This window comes from Phocoena sinus, chromosome 16, assembly GCF_008692025.1.
Source record: "Phocoena sinus isolate mPhoSin1 chromosome 16, mPhoSin1.pri, whole genome shotgun sequence".
NCBI classification, from domain to species: Eukaryota; Metazoa; Chordata; class Mammalia; order Artiodactyla; family Phocoenidae; genus Phocoena; species Phocoena sinus.
The window spans coordinates 79,090,547-79,110,271 of NC_045778.1; the positions used below are offsets into that span (position 1 = coordinate 79,090,547).

General features: G+C 47.6%; 1 protein-coding gene across 1 annotated transcript in view; it reads right to left on the bottom strand.

Annotated features, from left to right (window-relative positions):
* Window positions 1-19,725, bottom strand: part of ADAM12 (ADAM metallopeptidase domain 12) — a 408,492-nt gene that overhangs the window by 122,378 nt on the left and 266,389 nt on the right. The window contains exons 4-5 of the mRNA XM_032607298.1: window positions 17,641-17,719; window positions 4,311-4,387 (exon numbers count right to left, since the gene is read on the bottom strand). Of these exons, the coding sequence (XP_032463189.1) occupies window positions 4,311-4,387; window positions 17,641-17,719 (156 nt within the window). The remainder of the gene's footprint in view (window positions 1-4,310; window positions 4,388-17,640; window positions 17,720-19,725) is intronic.

A 19,725-nucleotide genomic window follows, 5' to 3' on the forward strand; every position in this document is an offset into this window, starting at 1 on the left:
GGAGCAGGGCCGAGACACGAAGCAGTGAGAGCAACAACAGAGACCAGGAGAACCACGAACGCCGCGCTGACACCGTGCTAACGAGGGCTGGGCATCTTGGGGAGACACGTGATATGGTACAAAACTAACTTATGGCCCGAACTTCCCGTTTGACTTGGAGTCCTTTCAAAGGAAGGATAAGCTCTATGGCGGCACTCGTTTTTATGACCTGTTTTCCACGTTGCACTTCATCCCCTCCAGTCAAGAGCTGTTTCCTCTTTAATCCCCCTTTCTGCTGGGATCTCCATGCGTTTCTCTCTCCTTATCTCTTCCCCTTCAAGCTTCAAACGAAGAAGGATGACTTGTTTGCTTCCCTCCTCTCTTCTTTCTTCCAGGACAGAGCTTTCCTTGCCCGCCTGCTGTAGTCTGCTGGGCTCTAATTAATGCATCCCCCAGGACGCTCGAGGTTTCCTCCACATTCCTAGCTCTGGATGTATTTTGGGGTCACACCATATTTCACACAATTTTTAACCCTATATTCTTTCTCAAAATTTACCAGGCTGGTGCTACTCTAGTCGCATTTTTACTTCCCCTCTCGACTGATTCTTCTGCCAGGAAGCAGTTGATCGAACACAGCTTTGTCTCTGGTCTGATTCTCTCCTCGCAAGATCATAAAGTTGACTACATAACTCCGGAATTTCTCTGTTGATGCACGGTCTGCTGCTTTTGTAACAACAGCACAAAGATCTGGGAAATTAAAATTCTCAGGAGCTCCATCCCCACGCAGCAGCTTGCTCCGTCAGTGTTCCCACCCCGTCTTGGTGGTCGACACCAGACGACGCAGCACTCACTCCCCTGACTCTTCCTGGAACCCCAGCCATAAGTATTTCACAGTATTCCTCTTTGCCAAGTTGTGCTCTGTGCCAGGTACCCGGTGTGGGGCGGGTGGACATTCTCCAGGTGCCAGAGACAGGAGGTGGTCCTGAGACTCAGACGCTCTGCAGAATCCGGTCAGAGAGATGGACCCCTCTGTGAGGGAGAAACCGGGGACCCTGCCAGTTACCTGTGCCTTTGGGGGACAGGCCTGGGATGAAGGACAGGGGGTAGAGAGCAAGTGGAAAGGCCAGGCACAGAGGGCAGATCTGTCCTATTTAAATGTTACTCAGGAATACTCTACCCAGTCGCTCATCTTCATAATTTAAAACTAATTAGCTAATGTCACTGGTTTGCAGATTGTTTTATTTAGTGTAAAAAGGAACCATTAGGAATTCCCTCGAAGATACCCTCATCTCTTTATCCGTCAAGGGTTTGATGCCCTATGAAAACCACCTGAAAGTTATCAGACCAACCCGGACGTCTCCATTTACGCCTGGTCTCAGTTTCGCTAGCTTAGAGTTTTCACAAACATGTGGAAGCTGTTGTTGGAGTTGGCCTGTAGTTTCTGTGTGTCCCTGGCCCTCATCTGTCCTTTTTCTGGTTTTCCTTCATGTACCCACCCTTCTCCCCAACCCGCACCAGCCCCTGAGGCTGGGTGTGGTTCACACTCAGCCTGGCCCAGGGGTTGGGCACATAACCTATTAAATTAGAGCATTCCACCCACCACTTCCCTGGTGGTGCAGTGGTTGGGAGTCCGCCTGCCAATGCAGGGGACACGGGTTCAACCCCTGGTCTGGGAAGGTCCCACATGCCGCGGAGCAACTGAGCCCATGCACCACAACTACTGAGCCCGCACTCTAGAGCCCGCAAGCCACAACTACTGAGCCCATGTGCCACCACTACTGAAGCCCGCATACCTAGAGCCTGATTGTTTCAGGGAGGGGCCCATGACCCAGTGAGGGACAATAAGTTGCATTTTGAGGACTTTTGCTGAGCTTAAAAGAAGGGTCCTCATTCTTCTACTTGCCCTCTGAGGACCTAAGTCTGGAGCTGCCTGAAGACCCTCTGTCACCGCAAAAATAAACAGTGCCTGGGAAGGAAATCAACACAGAAGAAGGTAGAGGCCAAAGATGGAGAGAGAATGGATTCTGATAACATCAGTTAGGCCCTGGAACCAGTCATACGTGAAGCCGTCTCTGGACTTTTCGATAGCATGAATCTACCTCTATGCTTGGTCTTTAAGCCAGTTTGAATTAGCTTTTATGTTCTTTGCACACAGTGACCTCTATGTTAATTTGAAGGTTGGAAATATCTAGCCTTCAAAACAGGTTCATCTTTTAGGTTCCAGAGAGGTGTGACAGTAAAGTGCCGACTTCCCATGTATGTGTTAGAGACTCTCTACTTTCAGGTGTATTGGACACCACACAGGAGAGGGGTGACTGTAATTCTCAGGTGTGTGTGGTCCTGTGTGCTCCACCCGGCTCTCGTAGGAGCAGTGTAGCTCTGCATGGAATTAACCCAGAAGCATGGCATGTTCACGCCTCCCTGACTGGCCCAGTCCCAGAATCAAAGAATGTTAAGACTGTCTCAGGTGGCTGATGGTTTTTCCACTGGCTGCTCACTCAAGTCAGGCACAGGGCTGGGCTTTCCTATGGGTCATTTTACTTATTTTCACAACCACCAGTCTCAGCTAGAGTCTTTATCTCCATTTTAAATACAAGGCAACTGGCGCTCAGAGCGGCCCAGTGACGGGTCACTGCTTGGGCTATTGTGCTCCAGGACATGGACGTCTATCTGATGATCCCAGAGGGCCTACCTCCTGTTGGTCTCTCACCTTGGCCCAGATGCCAGCGGGGCTGACCCCACCCTGTCCTTCATCTCTGTGTCCTCCAGGTGTCTGTGCCTGGTTTTCCAGGAGAACTGGGCCCTTAGCCCCACACGGCCCTTCAGTCCTCTAACTGATCCCACCCTCCTCCCTTGGCCCCTCAAACCTTCCCACTGTGCCCTGGAGACTCATGGTCCCCTTCGAACTGCCCTCCCCCTGACGCGTTCCTGAATGTTCCCATCACCTCCTCACCCCAGCCCACGTTTGCTGCTGTGGTTTCCCTGCGTGGGACTGGAGTGGGCGAAGGGGCAGGGGAGCCAGTTCTGAACAGACTGTTAGATTCCAATGGTAAATACTTAAAAATGAATCCGGTATCTCAAGGAATGGGGGAGATGTGAGGAAACAGAACCCCCGTCCTCTGATGGTCAGAGTGGAAACCGGGCGGGCACGCTGGCAGGACACGGCGGCAGGACTGGGCAGGTCACACCCTTCCCTCTGGGCGCCTCCATCGGAGCCACGCCCGGGTCACGGAGCCTGAGGCCTGCGGGGCCGGTCATTGGCCGCTGAGAGAGACTGGAAACCACCTAAATGCACGTGGCGGAGAAAACGAGAGGAAGTGCGGGTGTCTGTGGAACGGAAGTATGTGCGTGGTGAGGGAAGAGGCCGCCCCTCACGCGCCAGGAAGGACGATGCCCAAACGATGCTGAGCGCAGACACCGACCGCAGGGCACACAGCGCTGCCCTCCTTCACGTACATGTAAGGCGCGCAGGTGGCCCACGCCACGAAGAACAGCAGCGGCCGGGGGGACACGTGTTGGGGGTCGGCGGGGGGTTGTGTGTGTGGTGTGCACATGGGGCAGGGACGCCCCAGGAAAGGACGGGCATGGGGATGTGCAGCCGGAGGCCCGGCTGCACCCTCCCTCGGGCCGGTCCAGCCGCCAGCCGGGCCCAGGGCTGCGCGTGCTGACGAGGCCGCGGCCAGACTCAGGTGCTGTTATTCTGGAGAATTCCATCCACTAGCGGCTGTACTGTCTATAAGAGCCGCCAATGCGATTACTCATTAATTCGAGAGTACCTGTAAATGCTCACAGCGCGGCAGGACTCACAAGAGGCGAGGTTGCCAAGAGCGCCGCCTCCGCTCCCCTGCGCAGGGCCTCTGTCTCCATCCACAGTCGCTAAACCCCGACCAGGGCCCCTGAGCTCCACTTCGCTCCTGTTGTGTGTAGTGTGTTAAGTGTGCTGAGTTGTCCAAGGTGCATCGTGTGCCTGGGGTATGTTGTGTGTGTTGTGTTGATGTGTGTGGTATGTTGTGTGCAATAAATTGTGTGTGTGTTACAGGGTGTCTGTGGTGCTTGTACTGTGTGTGTTGTGTGTGGTATATGGTGTGTGGTACGTGTGTGCTAAGGTGTGTATGTCTGGTATGTGTAGTATATTGTGTGGTGTGTATGTGGTGTGTGTGGTATATTGTGTGTGTGTGGTGTGTATGTTGTGTGTGTGGTGTGTGTGGCATATTCAGTTCTGCCAGGCAGGGGCGAGGTCCGTCACTCTTGTGCTTTAGAGCGGTTGGAGGAGGGGGTGGTCTGCGGTAGCTGTGCTTAAGGCCAGAGCTGCCACTGTCAAGGTCACTTACCTGAGACCAGAACAAGTGCTGAGACTGACCGTGGAACCAGAATAGCCCTGCACGTGTCCATGGTAGTAACAGTGACCCTGAAAGGAGGAGAAAGTCGGTTCAGTCATGCTGTCTTCTTGCCCACTCACAATAAACCAATGGCCTCCAATCATCTTGTTTTCAGCTACAGAATTTCCCTTTGCATAAAATATTGAACCAGCCAGCGGTCTTAATGTTTCATGCCAGCCCCACGTGACCCAGCCAGGATCTACGGCAGGAATATCTGATTTACTTAGAGATTATCAACAGGGTTTCTAATCGCATCCCGGTTCCATTCCCGTCTCTCTGACACCCTTCAGGAAAGCCCTGATGTGGAAGGTTTTACAAACTCCAGCAGCTGAACAAATCACATTGCCATTTTCCGCATTACAAATTGTCTTTTGTAATGAGATGAGGAACCGTGTGGGGTAATTAAGCACACTGTGAAATGCAATAAAATGAGGCCAAATCTATGGCTTATGAAAACAGAAAAGGCTATGAGAGGAAGGGGGTGAGGAGAGATAGCAGGTACCTTGATGAACTGCCCAATTGAGAGCAGAAAGACTCTCTTAGCAGGAGAGAAAAATAGGAAGGTTTTCTAAGACCAAAGTCCTTGGGTGACATGCCTGCAATATTCCATTTCTTTAATGATGTCACTTGCAAAAAGAAACCACAGCACGGACACGTCCTCAGTGAAGATAGATAGCTGTCCGGAATCAAGGTTAATTTTATTGTTGAACAAATGTTATGTTGCAGCCTCAGTTAAGTGGCTGGCTGGCAAGAAACGCTAAGTGCACTTAGTGCTCCTCATTCAAGGCCTCTGAATGCCAGCGGCGTGCGGTCCCCAGGCAAAGGGCTGCGTCTTCTAAGGGACAGAAGTGGACACTGGGGTTTCAGCCTCAGCACACAGCTCCTTCAATCAGGACCACAGTTAATCACTTTTTCCAGGGCAGGGCAGGGTGTCCAGTTGTCCTGCCTGACAGGGACAACATTCCAAAGACCACCTTGACTTTGCTAAGAAAGAGGGCCGGATGGGATTGAGTGGCCAGGGAAATCCCATATCATGAAAAAGGGGCCAAGATGATCTCTTTGTCACTGAACAGAGGACAAAATTTTGGGATCATCTGAAAAGGCAATTACAGGAAGGGAGTGCTGTAGTACATTTGTTATTTTGACTTTTTCTTATTGATTCTGGAAGTTCTTTATATATTCAGGATATTAATTATGTAAGAAATGTCTTCTTAACTGACTTATGATATCTTTTATTGTATTTATTACAAGAGTTTCCAATTCTTATACAAATTTATGCATATTGTGTATTGCTTAAGATGGCTTTCTTCAAAGTTATACATATGTCCTCTTTTATTTTCTTCTATTTCTTAGAATTAGTCCTTAGAATTAGTTATTTAATCTAAATTGGAATTCATTCTTGTGGAGGTATGAGGTTGGAATCCAACCTTCCCCACAAACTAAGAGACAGCTGTTCTTCACCACCATTTTCTTTTTCTTACTGATTTGAAATGTCACCTTGTCAGATATCGAACGCCCACATATGTATGTGGCTCCATCTCCATGTTCTCTATGCTGGTCCACTGAGGCAAACCTCCATCTGTCCATTCCTGAGCCAACACCACGCTGTTTTAATTCCTATTATTCTATAGGAACATTTTGATACCAGAGCAAGTTCTCTTTTTTGATTGTGATTAAATTCACATACCATAACAGCCACCTTTTAAAAGCATACAATTATGGGTGTTAGTGCATTCATAATGCGGTGCAGACACCACATCTAATCCCAAAACATTTTCATCACCCCAAAAGGAAACCTCACACCCATTAGCAGACACTTCCCATCAGCCACCCCGGCAACCACTAAACTACTTCCCGTCTCTATGGGTTTGCCTATTCTATTCATTGCATTTCATTTCACATTAAGTGGAATCATACAAAATGTGGCCTTTTGTGTCTGGCTTCCTTTACTTAGCATAATGTGTTCAAGGTTCATTCATGTTGTAGCAAGTATTAGTACTTCATTCCTTTTTTTTTGCTGAATAAAATGACATTGTAGGGATATACCAAATTTTGTTTTCCCATTCATCGGTTGCTGGGGATTTGGGCTGTGTCCACCTTTAGACTATTATGAATAATGCTGCCATGAACATTTATGTACAAGTTTTTGTGTGGACATATTTTTTTGGTTCTCTTGGGTATATACTATGGGTAGGTATATGGTTATATATATATCTGTAAGTGGGATTGCTGGATCTTATGGTGACTTTGTTTACATTCTGAAGTACTGCCACAGTTTTCCCAAGCAGCTGAACCATTTTACATTCTCAGTGTATGGGATGAATGTATGAACTTGTCCACACCCTCACCCACATTTGTTATTGTCTATGATGTTGATTACACCCATCCTAGTATATGTGAAGTAGTGTCTCACTGTGGTTTTGATTTTCATTTTCCTAATAACATAGGACGTTGAACATCTTTTCACATGCTTATTGGCCATTTATGTATCTTTTCTGGAGAGATGTCTGTTCAAATCCTTTGCCTATTCTTTAATTGTTTTTTTTTTTTGTCCTTTTATTGTTAAGTTGGAAGAGTTCTTTATATACCCTAGATTCTAGACCCTTACCAGAGATACGATTCGCAAATGTTTTCTCCCATCTTGGGGGTTGTCTTTTCACTTTCCTGATGTCTTCTGTAGCACAAAAGCTGATCATTTTGATGAGGTCCAAGCTCTCTATTTTCTTAATTTGGTCGCTTATGCTTTAGGTGCTGTATCTGAGAGACCCTTACCTAACCTAAGGTGATAAAGACTTACACCTATGTTCTAAGAGTTTTATAGGTTTAGCTCTTACATTTAGATGTTTGATTCACTTTGAATTAATTTTTGTATCTGCTTAAAGTAGGGCTCCAATTTCACTCTTCTGCATGTGGATATCCAGGTGCCCGGAACCATTTGTTAGAAAATGATTCTTTCCCCAATCTGTCTTGGCAACCTTGTTGAGAGTGAGTTTTCTTTTGATACTATTTTTTCTTCAGAAGTTTCTACAGTATTATTGCCTATTTTCTCTTTCAGGTGAATTTTAGAATCAAATTTTAAGCTCTGCAATAATCCTTTGAGATTTCAGCTTGACTAATTTGAATGTAGAGGTCATTTTAGTCAGGATTTGTAGTTTTCAAATAAAAAGTTTTTCTATTCATATACACGGTATGTCTCTCCACATACTAAGGCCATTTTTACGTCCTTCTGCCTAGTTTTAGATGTTTTTATTTTGAACGGCTTTGGAAAGTTTTCACTTGGCTTATGTCTAGGTATTGTATAGGCTTGTTGATATCATAAATAGGGTCTTTTTATCTATTACATCTTATACACGGTTATTTTTAATGTAAAGGAAAGCTTTTTTATTTTTTAAAGTTGATCTTGTATCAGAGACTCCTGCTGGGCCGTCTTATCAGCTTACAATTTGTAGCATAGCTTGGATTTTTTATGTTGTTGACTATACCAGCTGGAAATAATGACATTTTCTGGGCCTCCTTTTTGACCCCCGTACAACGTTGAGGAATGGGGTGGCCCGGTGGCCAGGGACAGAGGTGGGAGAGGGGATTGCCCACAGAGGGAAAGCACACGCACAAACATGGGCAATGGGGGAGGGGGACAGTTCAGGGAGGGGCTTTGTCTGCTTGGCTGGCAGATTCAGGCGCGGAGGCAGACTCACTGCCCCATTTCTCCTCTGGCGAGGGTGTCCTCTTCAGTGGGCACGTGGCCCAGGGAAGGGGGCACGAGGGATAGTGCTGGGGGACACTGCCCAGCCAGCCGCCAGGCATCCAGCCAGGCCATGGGGGACCCTTGCTGCCAGCCTGCCTCTTCGGTTTCCATGGGAAGTAACTTTTGAAAGGCTCCATGGTTCCCCCTCTCTAGGTAACTCTAGCTTTGGGTACTTAAGGGAGTCATGATAACAATTCCCTAAACGTGGGGAGGTTGTGTAACTGGATTGTAATGCCCTAGGGCATCAGAGCAGCCTGGTCCCCTCTGCACAGAGCGGGGGGATTTCAGCCCTGGGAACCCAGCCAACATGTTGGAGCTGAGATGACTCAGGAAGTGAAGGGACCCAGTTAGGCTGCCTGGGGGAACGAGCACCACTGGTTTTTGACTTACCCATCTTTGAGGGTCCTGCACATTTTGCTGCATTTTAGATAACTGTGAAATATTGCTACAGGAAACCAAGTATTGGTTAAAAAATCAAAAACCAAATGCTGACAATAGTCTTAAAGACCAACCTCTGAAATTTCAAACTCATTTATTCTCAGTGTCGATTTACTTTTTAATAGATTACTTATCAAATGTGCTTTCAAATTAAATACCCAGAAATATAAGCTTATTAAAGAATGAGCTGAGAACAAATTAGTATAAAATTAATTTCCAGTTCAACAACTAGGCTGCATTATTGCTTATAAAAGAGGAGGGGGGGGCTTCCCTGGTGGCGCAGTGGGTGAGAGTCCGCCTGTCGATGCAGGGGACATGGGTTCGTGCCCCGGTCCGGGAAGATCCCACATGCCGCGGAGCGGCTGGGCCTGTGAGCCATGGCCGCTGGGCCTGCGCGTCCGGAGCCTGTGCTCCGCAATGGGAGAGGCCGCAACAGTGAGAGGCCCACATACCGCAAAAAAAAAAAAAAAAAAAAAAAAAAAGAGGAGGGGGTGAAGAAAAAAAAGAGGAGCGGGTGGATTCTAGCTCTTGTACTCTGGTCCTTAAACAACCCCAACTCTCTTAGTCAGTACCAGAGTTAACACCTCATTTCTTAGCTCTAAAACTACCTTCTGTTCACCTTCAGACAGTTGACTAGCAAGCCCACTGCTCACTCTTGACTATTACTAGAACTCCAAGTTCCAGATCCTCCAGGACAATTGCAGTCTCATGAAGTTTTGTTTTTTCCAATATGATTAACTAAATGTTTAAACAAATGTGATTTGGTTTTCATAATATAGAAGTCATCATATAGATAAATTGACAAATCAGAGAGACAGACTCATCACACTAGATGTCACATAATTGGTTGGGGAATTTGACCATGGGGAGTGGAGGAGATGTACGTTCCTACTCCTCTGGGGGGCTTGATCCCCTTTGGCGGTGGCCAGGGTCGAGAGAGAGAGGTGCAGGCAGCATCACGTGGGGGCAGCAGTGCCCACTCAGCAAAGTCTCCAGGTGAGTGTGTGTCCCCACGTCTGAGGGCCAGGTTGCCTCCTACAGGCTGATGTTAACAGGCGGGAACCTGCCAGGCCTTGTAGGTTTGCAAACACGTGGCCTGTTGGATCTGGATGTGGCCACACCTGTGAGAGATGCAGGCATCCATCATGCCTTGGAGGTCTTGGGCCCCAGGGCCCACTGGATCTGTCGATCACAACAATTACCCTTGCAAGCCTCCCCAACTGCATCCCCTCACGATTGCCTCAAGAGAGTCAAACCATACGGTCTCTTTCTTTCTCTCAGGCTCACGTCTCTAAAGACGTGGCTGAACAAGACATCATCTTATTTGCACAGTCGTCTTGGCTTAGTTCTGCTGATCCAATACATTCTCTTTCTACCAGCAAAACATAACAGAAAATAGTCCCAAACATGCATAACCACAAAATTACATCTTTTCCTTTACAAAACCTCTAACCATTTATTTTATATACTTATTACTTAACCTAATGTATTTCCCCCCTCTGGTAAAATAAACTCTCCTTCTGTTTAATACCATCAATCAAATACAATGGTGGGGAAGAGGAGATAGAATAAGAACACTTGAGCTTGAAAATAGTAGCCCTCAACTCTATGCCATGCGGGAAGTAAAATAAAAATTCTGTGACCCAACTCTCAGTGGACTAGAAAGAAAGGAATTTTATACGCTAAATGGCTAACAAAAGTGGCCTGACCTCGTGATTAAAAAGGACCTGTGAGCAGACAAATTCCATTAGGGAGTAAGCTGAGCGAAAATTATTTTCCATGTTCTTTTCCTTGGGAACTTTAAAGGGCCTCCCCCGCTATATGCAATGTGACCAACTGTCTTGATTTAGCATTTGAATCGCACGGTGTTGTAGCTGGAAGGGAACTTCAGGCCGTCCAGTCCAAGACCAACCTTCCCTGAACAGATGTGGAAACTGAGGCCCTGACTGGTTAAATAACTGTCTAAGGTCACAGAGCTGGTCCATGGCAGATCAGGGACTAAAAGTCAAGCCTCTCATCCCCAGGCCGGACAGCTCCCCTCCACATCTTGCTGCTATGAACGTGTGCCCTCGCGATGAAAAGTTATCACCTAAAATCCAAACTCGGACAGAATACTTTTTCAAGTACATCAGAGCTTCATCACTCAGGGAATCCGAGGAAAGTAAAGTCATTTCCAGACTCAGAAATATCTGCAGATAGGAGGGGTGTGAGGGCGAGTGAGTGTGTGTGCACACGTGTACGTGCGTGTGCCTGAGCTGCTGACCTGCGTTTCAGCGCACCTACGGTCCAGCCTTTCCTCCCCTGTATGGAGCATCAGGCCCCCACATACCAAGGGTTTGCTTGAGACTAAAAGAAGGTTATAGTGCATTCAAGCAAAAGTGACTCTGCAGCCCCGTGTGTTTCTCTGACTGAGTGACATTACGCTTTCCCGAGAGTGTACGGGACGGATTGTTGAGAAGTAAATCAGCACACCCATGCTCCCTAGGCCATGTCTGCTCCCAGCTCTAACGAGAACCGTGTCTGCTTAAAAGATTGGGAAGGACCGATCTCAGGGGCCACTCACGTTACTTTGCGGTGCTGGCATTCGGCAGGAGAGAACGCAGCTTACAAAACTGCGTTCACGATCTTTGGGAGTACCCTGTAACCTGCGCCGGGAAACAGCACCGCTGCGCTAGTGAGTGCGCTGGACCGATCTGGAGTTGGAAGTCTTGTGCTTTGAGACTCAGTCTCTATTTTTAATTTGTAAAACGTGATTGACACTTGCTGCCCGGGGTCTTAGGGATCGAATTAATCTGTGAAATGTGCGTCCTTGTCACAGATCTGGGATATGACAACATGTACTTAAACCCATTATGCTGTAAGCGCTCACTTTTCTAGAAGCCTGACTGTGCGCCAGGTTCAGTGTCTGTTTCGTGTTCACGGTCCCGGCTGGTTCAGGGCTCAAGCTGGGATTTTAGCCTGGGCAGGCTGCCTCCCTGGCTTCTGAACCCACCCTCTACACACACCGCTTCCAGACAGAAGGCTGTCCCAGAGCCTCTCCTGACACCTTTAGAGAAGGAAAGTCACCACACGTGGAGCTCCTCTGGGAACTCATTGCACATTCCACGTGGATTTGGCTTTTCCATTGTTTGGCTCCTAAAGCATCTTTGCCATGGGTGCATCATGTTGTCTGTGGTCAGACAGTATGTTCCTTGAGGTTGGGGAATGTGGCCCCCTCCCTCCTGTACACCGCCACATGGCACTAGACCTTACTCAGTTCCACTGGACTTCAGAGTGTTGCACTCAGCAAATTCCCAGAGGGCTTTCTGCCCCTCCCTGTATCCCAGGACAACAGGTCAGCAGAGCATCCTCTGCTCTCCCCAAGAAGTACCTGCTGGGTCTCTCTCTTTGCAAACGAACGCCAGCCCATTCCTGAATCCACCTCGCTACAGTTTTATATACTAATTCCACAACACAAGCAGCACGGCCGTGGACATACAACAGACACACTCCAGTGTTTTGTCTGCATTATAGTGGTTAGGAGCTCAGATTCTAGACTCAGGCTGTGAGAGTCTGAATCCTTATTAGCTGGGGGCTTAGTCTAGTTACTCAAGCCCTCTATGTCTCAGCTTCCTCATCTGGGTGTAAAAATAGCAAAAACTGATTTATTGTGAGGATCAAACAACAAAATGTATGCAAAGCGCTTTGCACAATGCCTGGCATGTTACTTCATGTTACATTGGGCACGCAACAAACATTTGTTGTTGAATGGGTGTATAAATGAATGAGTGAATGAATGCATGCGTGAAAAGGTAAGGTATGTCGCCGTGATGGAATGGGAATACTGGTCTCAGAACTTCGGACTCGATGAAGGAGGCACTGAGGAAGCTCTTGATGATTTGTGAGGACTGAAACACAAGTGCAAAAGGGAAGGGCGCAAATAGAAAGATGCTCTAGAAGGATCGCGTAGGCAGGAGTGGTGGCTGGATTAAACATAGGTGAGATGAGAAGTGGGGAGGAACGTCAGGTGGCCGTGACAATCTTCCAGCTGAGGAGAAGGGAGGAGCTGAGCTGCAGTAGCAGGTATGTCAGTGGATCAGGAAGGGGGGAAAGATGGCTGTGAAGGTGGAAATCAACACAGGACACGGCGAGGACCTGAGGGGAAGAGGGGGTGCGTAGTGCCTTGGTCAGTGGGAGGACGGAGCAGCCTTCTGAGACAGAGGCAAGCCCGGAAGAGCGGATGAATTAGACGTGCAGAGAGTATGGAGATGTTAGGGAAGTTAAGTCCATTTTAAATCATTTTTTAAGAGTGTGATAACAGGCCTAGCTCGTACCTGGTACCTGTACGAGACGAGAATGGTCTCTGCCTTCCCTCCTACCCCCAGAATCATCTTCCATCCTCTTCAGATGCTCTCTAACAGAGATGGGATGTAGCTGACTCTCTAATACCCATTTGCCCTGACATGTTCAGTCCTAGCCGATTGTAAAAGGTTCTACTCTTTTTTGATAGGAAACACATTTGCTGTGGAAATGAATGGGATGTCACTCAAACAATACTTTTGATCAAGATATGGGATTTCATGCCTGTCTGATGGTCCAGCCTCAGTTAATATTGAAGGTCCCCTTTGGACGTCTATTACAGGAAATGTTTTCATAAATTTTTTGAATGAGAAACACATACAACAAATGGAACCCTTCAGGTGTAGAAGGTCAGATCTTTTTCCTTCTCCCCATCTCCATGCCCATGGTCCCATCAGCCATCTCCTCTTACCTGGGGCTTTGGGCTCTTCCACGGGAGCCAACTGCCTGAACTTGCTGAATCTCTGCTCTTGACCCTCTGATGACCTTCAAGCTGCAGCCAGTGGAATCTTCCAAAGTCTATCCCTAGTTATGACATCCCCTTGGTTGACACTTTTTAATGGCTTCCTCCTCCATGACAACCAAATTGTCACCTTGGCCTCCAAGTCCTACATACTCTGGTCCCTGTCAAATTGTAGACATTTCCCCACTTCCAAGTAAAAGTTGGCATCAGCCAGAAATGTCCTTCCCTTTCCCATCCTCTGGTTCATGCCTCCTTAAACTTCAGATCTTGGTTCACATGTTCCTTCCTCCATGAAGTCTTCCATGATTCCTTAGACTAGGTTAGGCCCCTTCGCCTTTCCTTCGGTGCACTTAGCACAGATTTTAATTTGGTCTGTGATTCTTGGAATAATGTCAGTCTCTACACTCCAGCTCCATGTGGGTCTCCTGTCTGTTTTTATCATCAGTGGGAGTCACAGGGCCTGGCACAATGGGGATGCTCAGTTAACATGCATGTAATAGAAGGATGTGTTTGGACCAAAGCACTGACAGCGTTTAGGAGACTTTCTGGAGGGCATTCTGGCCTTTCCCAGAGTTGTCTTTTGGGATGCAGACAGCATAAATATCATGGGCATTGTCTCCCACAGGCCTTATTAAAAGAGACAGTATAAGACATAATCTTCCCTTAGATGTGGCCAGCAAGGGCTTAAGCCACAAATATTTCATCCTGTCAGGATAACAGAGAGATAAAAGACAGGGGATCAATTCCAAAATTAAAATCAGCCACTAGTTTGCTTGTCAACCAGCTTACACTGATTGTTGAGAGATTAAATTTAAAAAAGAAAGATGCTAGCGAAAAAGTGGTTCTTATTTTATATATAATTTTAAACTTAGGGAAATCCATTGTGTGCTGACTTTGGGGGAAAAGGGGATGAATCAGCACATTTCTTTTTGTTTCCCAGCCTGATTCAGTAGAAACAAAACCTCCAAAGCTGCATCTGTGTCCTCACCACGAAAGACAGTATGAGGCCCTGAGCTCCCCTTAAAGGGTTTCTGCTGGAAGATGGGCTGTCTAGGGCTAAGGGTTTTCTTTAGTGAACGAGATTGTTCACCCATCTTTACAGTAACGTGGCTGACAGCTCAGAACAGGCACTCAAAGGAATGGGGGAAGGTGGCCCCAGATTACGAGAAAAGTCATTGTTTTTCTAATTGTAAAAGCAATATATGCTTGCTGTTTCTGGAGGTTTCGGGGTGCCAATTAACCCAGCCTCCAGTTGGTTCACCTACTGAAGAAAGATTCGAAGAGTCCAATGAAGATCAAAATACTTCTGAAAGAGGGCTTTCTGGTATATTCCATCAGAGGACACAACTTAGGGCAGGGCAGAAGTGAGGCTTCCTGCAATTTCTAACCCTCGTCTCCCCTCATCTCCCCACCCTGCTCTCATTAGCCAAGGCTGAGGGCCCATCTTGGTGAAGCTGGTGCTGCAGGAGACCATTGCTTGGAACACTCCACAGAGGGGCCGGCAGGGCTCACCCACACTCGACCGAGGGAAGACAGCAAGGCTAGCTCATGGCCTTTCCAAGGCAGGGGCTCTGCCCCTTCCCCAGTTAGCAGGGACCAGCGGTTGCCAGGACTTGCTTCCTCCCGCCCTCCTCTCCCTGAGAAGATGCTTCCATGGGGAGGAGTGAGGGGGTGAGTCGGGGTGGGGGGAGGCGTTTGCCTGTCTATACAGTGACCTCGTGGAAAGATGAGAAATGTAACCCGTCCACCACCCCATATATACATCAAACAGCCCAAACAGAAAAATACAGAGTCTCCACCGGAGACAACTACCATCAACATTCTAGTGCCCTTCCATCCAGGCTGTTTTCTAAGATGCCTGGATTTATAGCCTTCAGCCTTCGCAATCCAAGTCCCAAACAGCCCCAGTGGCTGCTGGACCCTCGTTTATCTAGTCCTCCATTTCTTCTTCTCTCTTATCATATGTTTTCTTCCCAGATGAGAAAAAAGGACCAAAAATGCCCTAAGAAGAGGAAATTGGTCAGGGAGATGGAGACAGAAAACATGAAACTATTAAAATAACTTTGGAAGAATATCTTACACCTTCTAGATGGTCTGTCATCAACAAGCACCTTCACTATCATCTATAAGGGAGATTTGGAGGACGTGAGCCTATTGTCAAGTATTTCTAGGATCTCTTTTTTCTGTTTCTATTTGGAACAACAATTTACACTGTAAGGAGAGCTTTTGTGCTAATTCTAGAGGCGTATAAATGACATCCTCTTAGGAGAAAAAAAGAGAAAAGAAAAAGTCAAATGAAGTCAGGGCACTAAGGATTACTTATATCTCAGATGGACCCTCAGGTCTTCTTTTGTGGCCTCCATCCTTATCCTGTGCTCCAGGGTCATACAGCTATCTGCCTACGGAACACCTTTACTACGCTGTCCCACCACAAGCTCAGTAGGGACAAATCTGTATTCACTGTCCCTTCCGCCTTCTAAAACCAACAATTGGTCCTTAATGACACCACTGAGAAACAAATTGCCCATCCCATGGCTTAAGCAGAAGGGGGAGCATTGTTGGTGCTTCTTTAGTTTTTTTTCCCCTGTATTTTCACTCTGGAATTTTTATTGGACCTATTCTGTTCTCTTTAAAATAGTTGAGATTCTTCTCTGACTTTTCTATGATCTCGCATTCCTAGAGGTGCTAATTCTCATTTCCCTTGTCATTTACGTTGGCTTTTGTTAATCAGTGTGTTTTGTACTTTTGATTTTGGGTCATCTTTGATAATATTCTTCTTCTTCTTTGTTTTTGACGTGGGAATCTCAGGTACCCTGGGCTGTAGAAATATCCCTATAGAACTATTTTCAGTTGACTTCAGCTTGGGCCCATGGGACGCAGGGTTGCTGATTTGGGACCAGTTCTGAGGTCAACATTTACTGGGAATTCCATTCCTATGCTGGTATTAGAAATTTGAACACCAGTCCACCCCATTCCAAATATACACTTTATGAGGATAGTTCGGGTTTCACTTTCTCTATTTTTTATGCAATCTTTGTTCAATCCAGGACACCTGGAGACAATTCTCTCTGTTGCCCCTTCTCTGGACTGAAGTTTTACTTGTCCTTTTCTTCACAGAGGAAGCATCTCTCCGGGGCCCCAGCCTTCACGGGATTCTCATTTGCAGACGCCCACTTCTTTGGTCCCAACCCCCAAGCACGGGGTCCTCTCTCTGGGTCCTGAATAGCCCGTTGGGGTCCCGTGACCTCAACTCACCAGCTTAGTGCTCTGAGCTTACATCCCTGGTTTGTTTCTGCTTCCCAGGGATTTCTTTGACTCTCCCAAGCTTGGTCAGGCATTAACAAAAATTCTGCCGACAATAATGGCTACTTGACGACATTTCAGTTGTAAATGTAAAGCCTTTCTCTAAGCTTATTCTTTTTAAAACGAATACCCATAGCTCTTTATTTATTTCTTTCTTTTTTGTGGTACGCGGCCCTCTCCCGTTGCGGAGCACAGGCTCCGGACGCGCAGGCTCAGCAGCCATGGCTCACAGGCCCAGCTGCTCCGCGGCATGTGGGATCCTCCCGGACCGGGGCACGAACCCATGTCCCCTGCATCGGCAGGCGGACTCTCAACCACTGCGCCACCAGGGAAGGGAAGCCCCACCCCTAGCTCTTTAAAACAAGTAACCATCCTGGTCCTCAGAGGGCAGCAACTCTCTTTAATGCCCACATTCCCACCTGGGCCTGAGCACACTAAGCGTTTGTTCAGAGGAATAAATGAATAACGTTCGCATCTTGTCTAAGTTACATGTAAAACTTCAGATACTAGAAAAGCTAAGAGGTGATAAATGTCACATTCCAGTAACAACCATGATATAGAATCATATGGACACGGTGGATACAGTTATGAAAGGTTAAGCAGAGTCAGTTTTCCTTTGAATTTCTTTAAGGGACTTACAAGTTTAATGCAGCGAAGTTCAGCCCAGGGGTGACTGTTTTCTGAGCCATCTCTAATTTGGGCTTGGTTTCCAGGAAGGATTTGCCCAGCTTAGCATCCCATGGTCAGGCAGGTGGGTTCAGTGTCAGCCTGCAATCAAGCCATACCTTCAAGGACTGTCCTGGCACATGCCTGGCCAAAGCCAAGTTTTTCTGGAGTTATAATGCAATGCCCAAACCGTAAGCAATGCTCAAACTCTTCTCGGGGTCTAAGTGAAAGATCTAGGCCTGTGACTTTGCTTAGAATAAAACAGCTACAGAGTTTAAGCACAGATCTGAGAGCAGAGTATCATGGTGGTCCAAGCATGCATGACTTACTGTGTAATTTCGAATGAGGGAGACATCAGTGCCATCTTGCAGATAGTGGGTTTCTGTGAAACTGCTGGCAATGAGGCCTCTGTGGAAAAATAAAAACAACATAAAAGATGAGCGTAGAATCGCAATGATATGTTGCTTGTGGATGTCTAGGCTGTAGGGTGGCATGGATCTGATTCCCTCCTCATTTTATAGATGACCTGCTGAGGCTCCCGTAGGGCCTTCACCTGTGCAGGTTACCCAGGGAGAGTCAGGATGGGACTCAGGCAGGTGACATTCAGATGCATGTGCTTTGAACAGTGGCCCCCAGAGTACACGTGGTGCCCTACTCACCCGCTCCCGCCTCATGCCTCCAACACACACAGGTGTGTGTGTACACGTGCACAAGCACACACGTGCACACACCCTGCTACGAACAGCACACACAGATTTCTGAGTTGGGAGGACCGCCCTTCTGGAAGTCACAAGGCCCCACTGTCTAGAATCAGCAGCTAAGCTACCCGCTGGAAAAATAATTTTGGACCCACAATATTGGCCCTGCTAGTTCTGCAGGTGAGGGAGCCAGCTGTCAATATTAAAACGTCAAAGGATAGTTTAAAACAACAATGAGGGGCTTCCCTGGTGGCACAGTGGTTAAGGATCCGCCTGCCAATGCAGGGGACACGGGTTCCAGCCCTGGTCCGGGAAGATCCCACGTGCCGCGGAGCAACGAAGCCCGTGTGCCACAATTACTGAGCCTGTGCTCTAGAGCCCGTGAACCGCAACTACTGAGCCTGTGAGCCACAACTACTGAGGCTGTGCGCCTAGAGCCCATGCTCTGCAACAAGAGAGGCCCCCGCTTGCCGCAACTAGAGAAAGCCCACACGCAGCAACAAAGACCCAACACAGCCAAAAATAAATAAATTTACTTAAATAAAACAACAATGAAATGTTAGAAACAGTGCTGTAGGAGGTAAGGAAAAATGATTTTGGACACGTGGAAGTACTGAATTTCTAAGATGACTTGGTAGAGAAGCAACACCTCTATTTACCCTAACTAAAACTGCGTGCAAACTACTACATCTTCACTGATGGTAGCAAAGCCTGAGTTTGTTTAGGTTTTAGACTATTTTATGATTTCTGCTGTCATATGCACATTCTATCCTTCTCAACATCACTGCAGCAAGTATTTCCTGTGCACCAACTACGTGCTGGGTGCTGTACCAGCTGCTGGGATATAAAGATAAATAAGGACACCGCCTGGTGAGGTGACAGACAAAACATAAGACAGTGAGGGGAGGGCTGTCACAGAGGCAGGAACAGAGTCTTAGTGGGTGAAAGGACGCACAGCAGGTGGAGGGTAGTGAAAAGGGGAGGCTTTAGAGAGAACACAGGGGGAGTCAGCCAGGCAAAGGAGGGCTGGGAGAAGGGGATTCCAGACAGAGGATGGCAAGGCCAGGAGACCCAAAGGTCTGGAATCTGGGGAGCCAGGTTGGTGGGAAGCAGGGAAGAGCTCTAAACATCTCTGGATTTTATCTGTCTGGGCAATAACGAGTCGAGAGTTGTTTTAAATACTGGATTTCGTAGGAGGTTCAGCACGCAGCAATGCTGCTGTTGGCCCTTCCTGCCCAGGGAATGCCCTTTGCACCACTAGGTTCTGCTGGGGTCGCTCCACCCCCAGTCCCGAGATGAGTGTGGGACCCAAGCTAACCAATCTCTAAGCTTCCCTGCGGCCTGCCTGGAGCTAGGGCTTCTGGAGAAGAGGTCTTTCCTCTTTGTTCTCAAAGCTACACACAAATGCACTCAGGGCCTCCTTCGGCCTGGCCCTGGCTGCAGGAGGACGCTGCCCCGGGGAAAACCCAGCCATCACCAGCTGCGACAAAGGACAGAAAAGAGGAAATCTTCCAGCTGCCTTGGGGGCCCACTTTGCCTCTCCTTTTCCTCAAGAACCCCCTCTCGTTTGCTTCAGCTGGTTCCAGTTGGGTTTTGCAACCGGAGTCCTGATAAATGTGGAAGGGAAGAAATCAAAGCAGCAACGCTGCAAATGTAACATGTTAACAGATGAGAGAGCGTTTCTTACGAAGTCAGATTTCTCAGACCCTCCCCCAG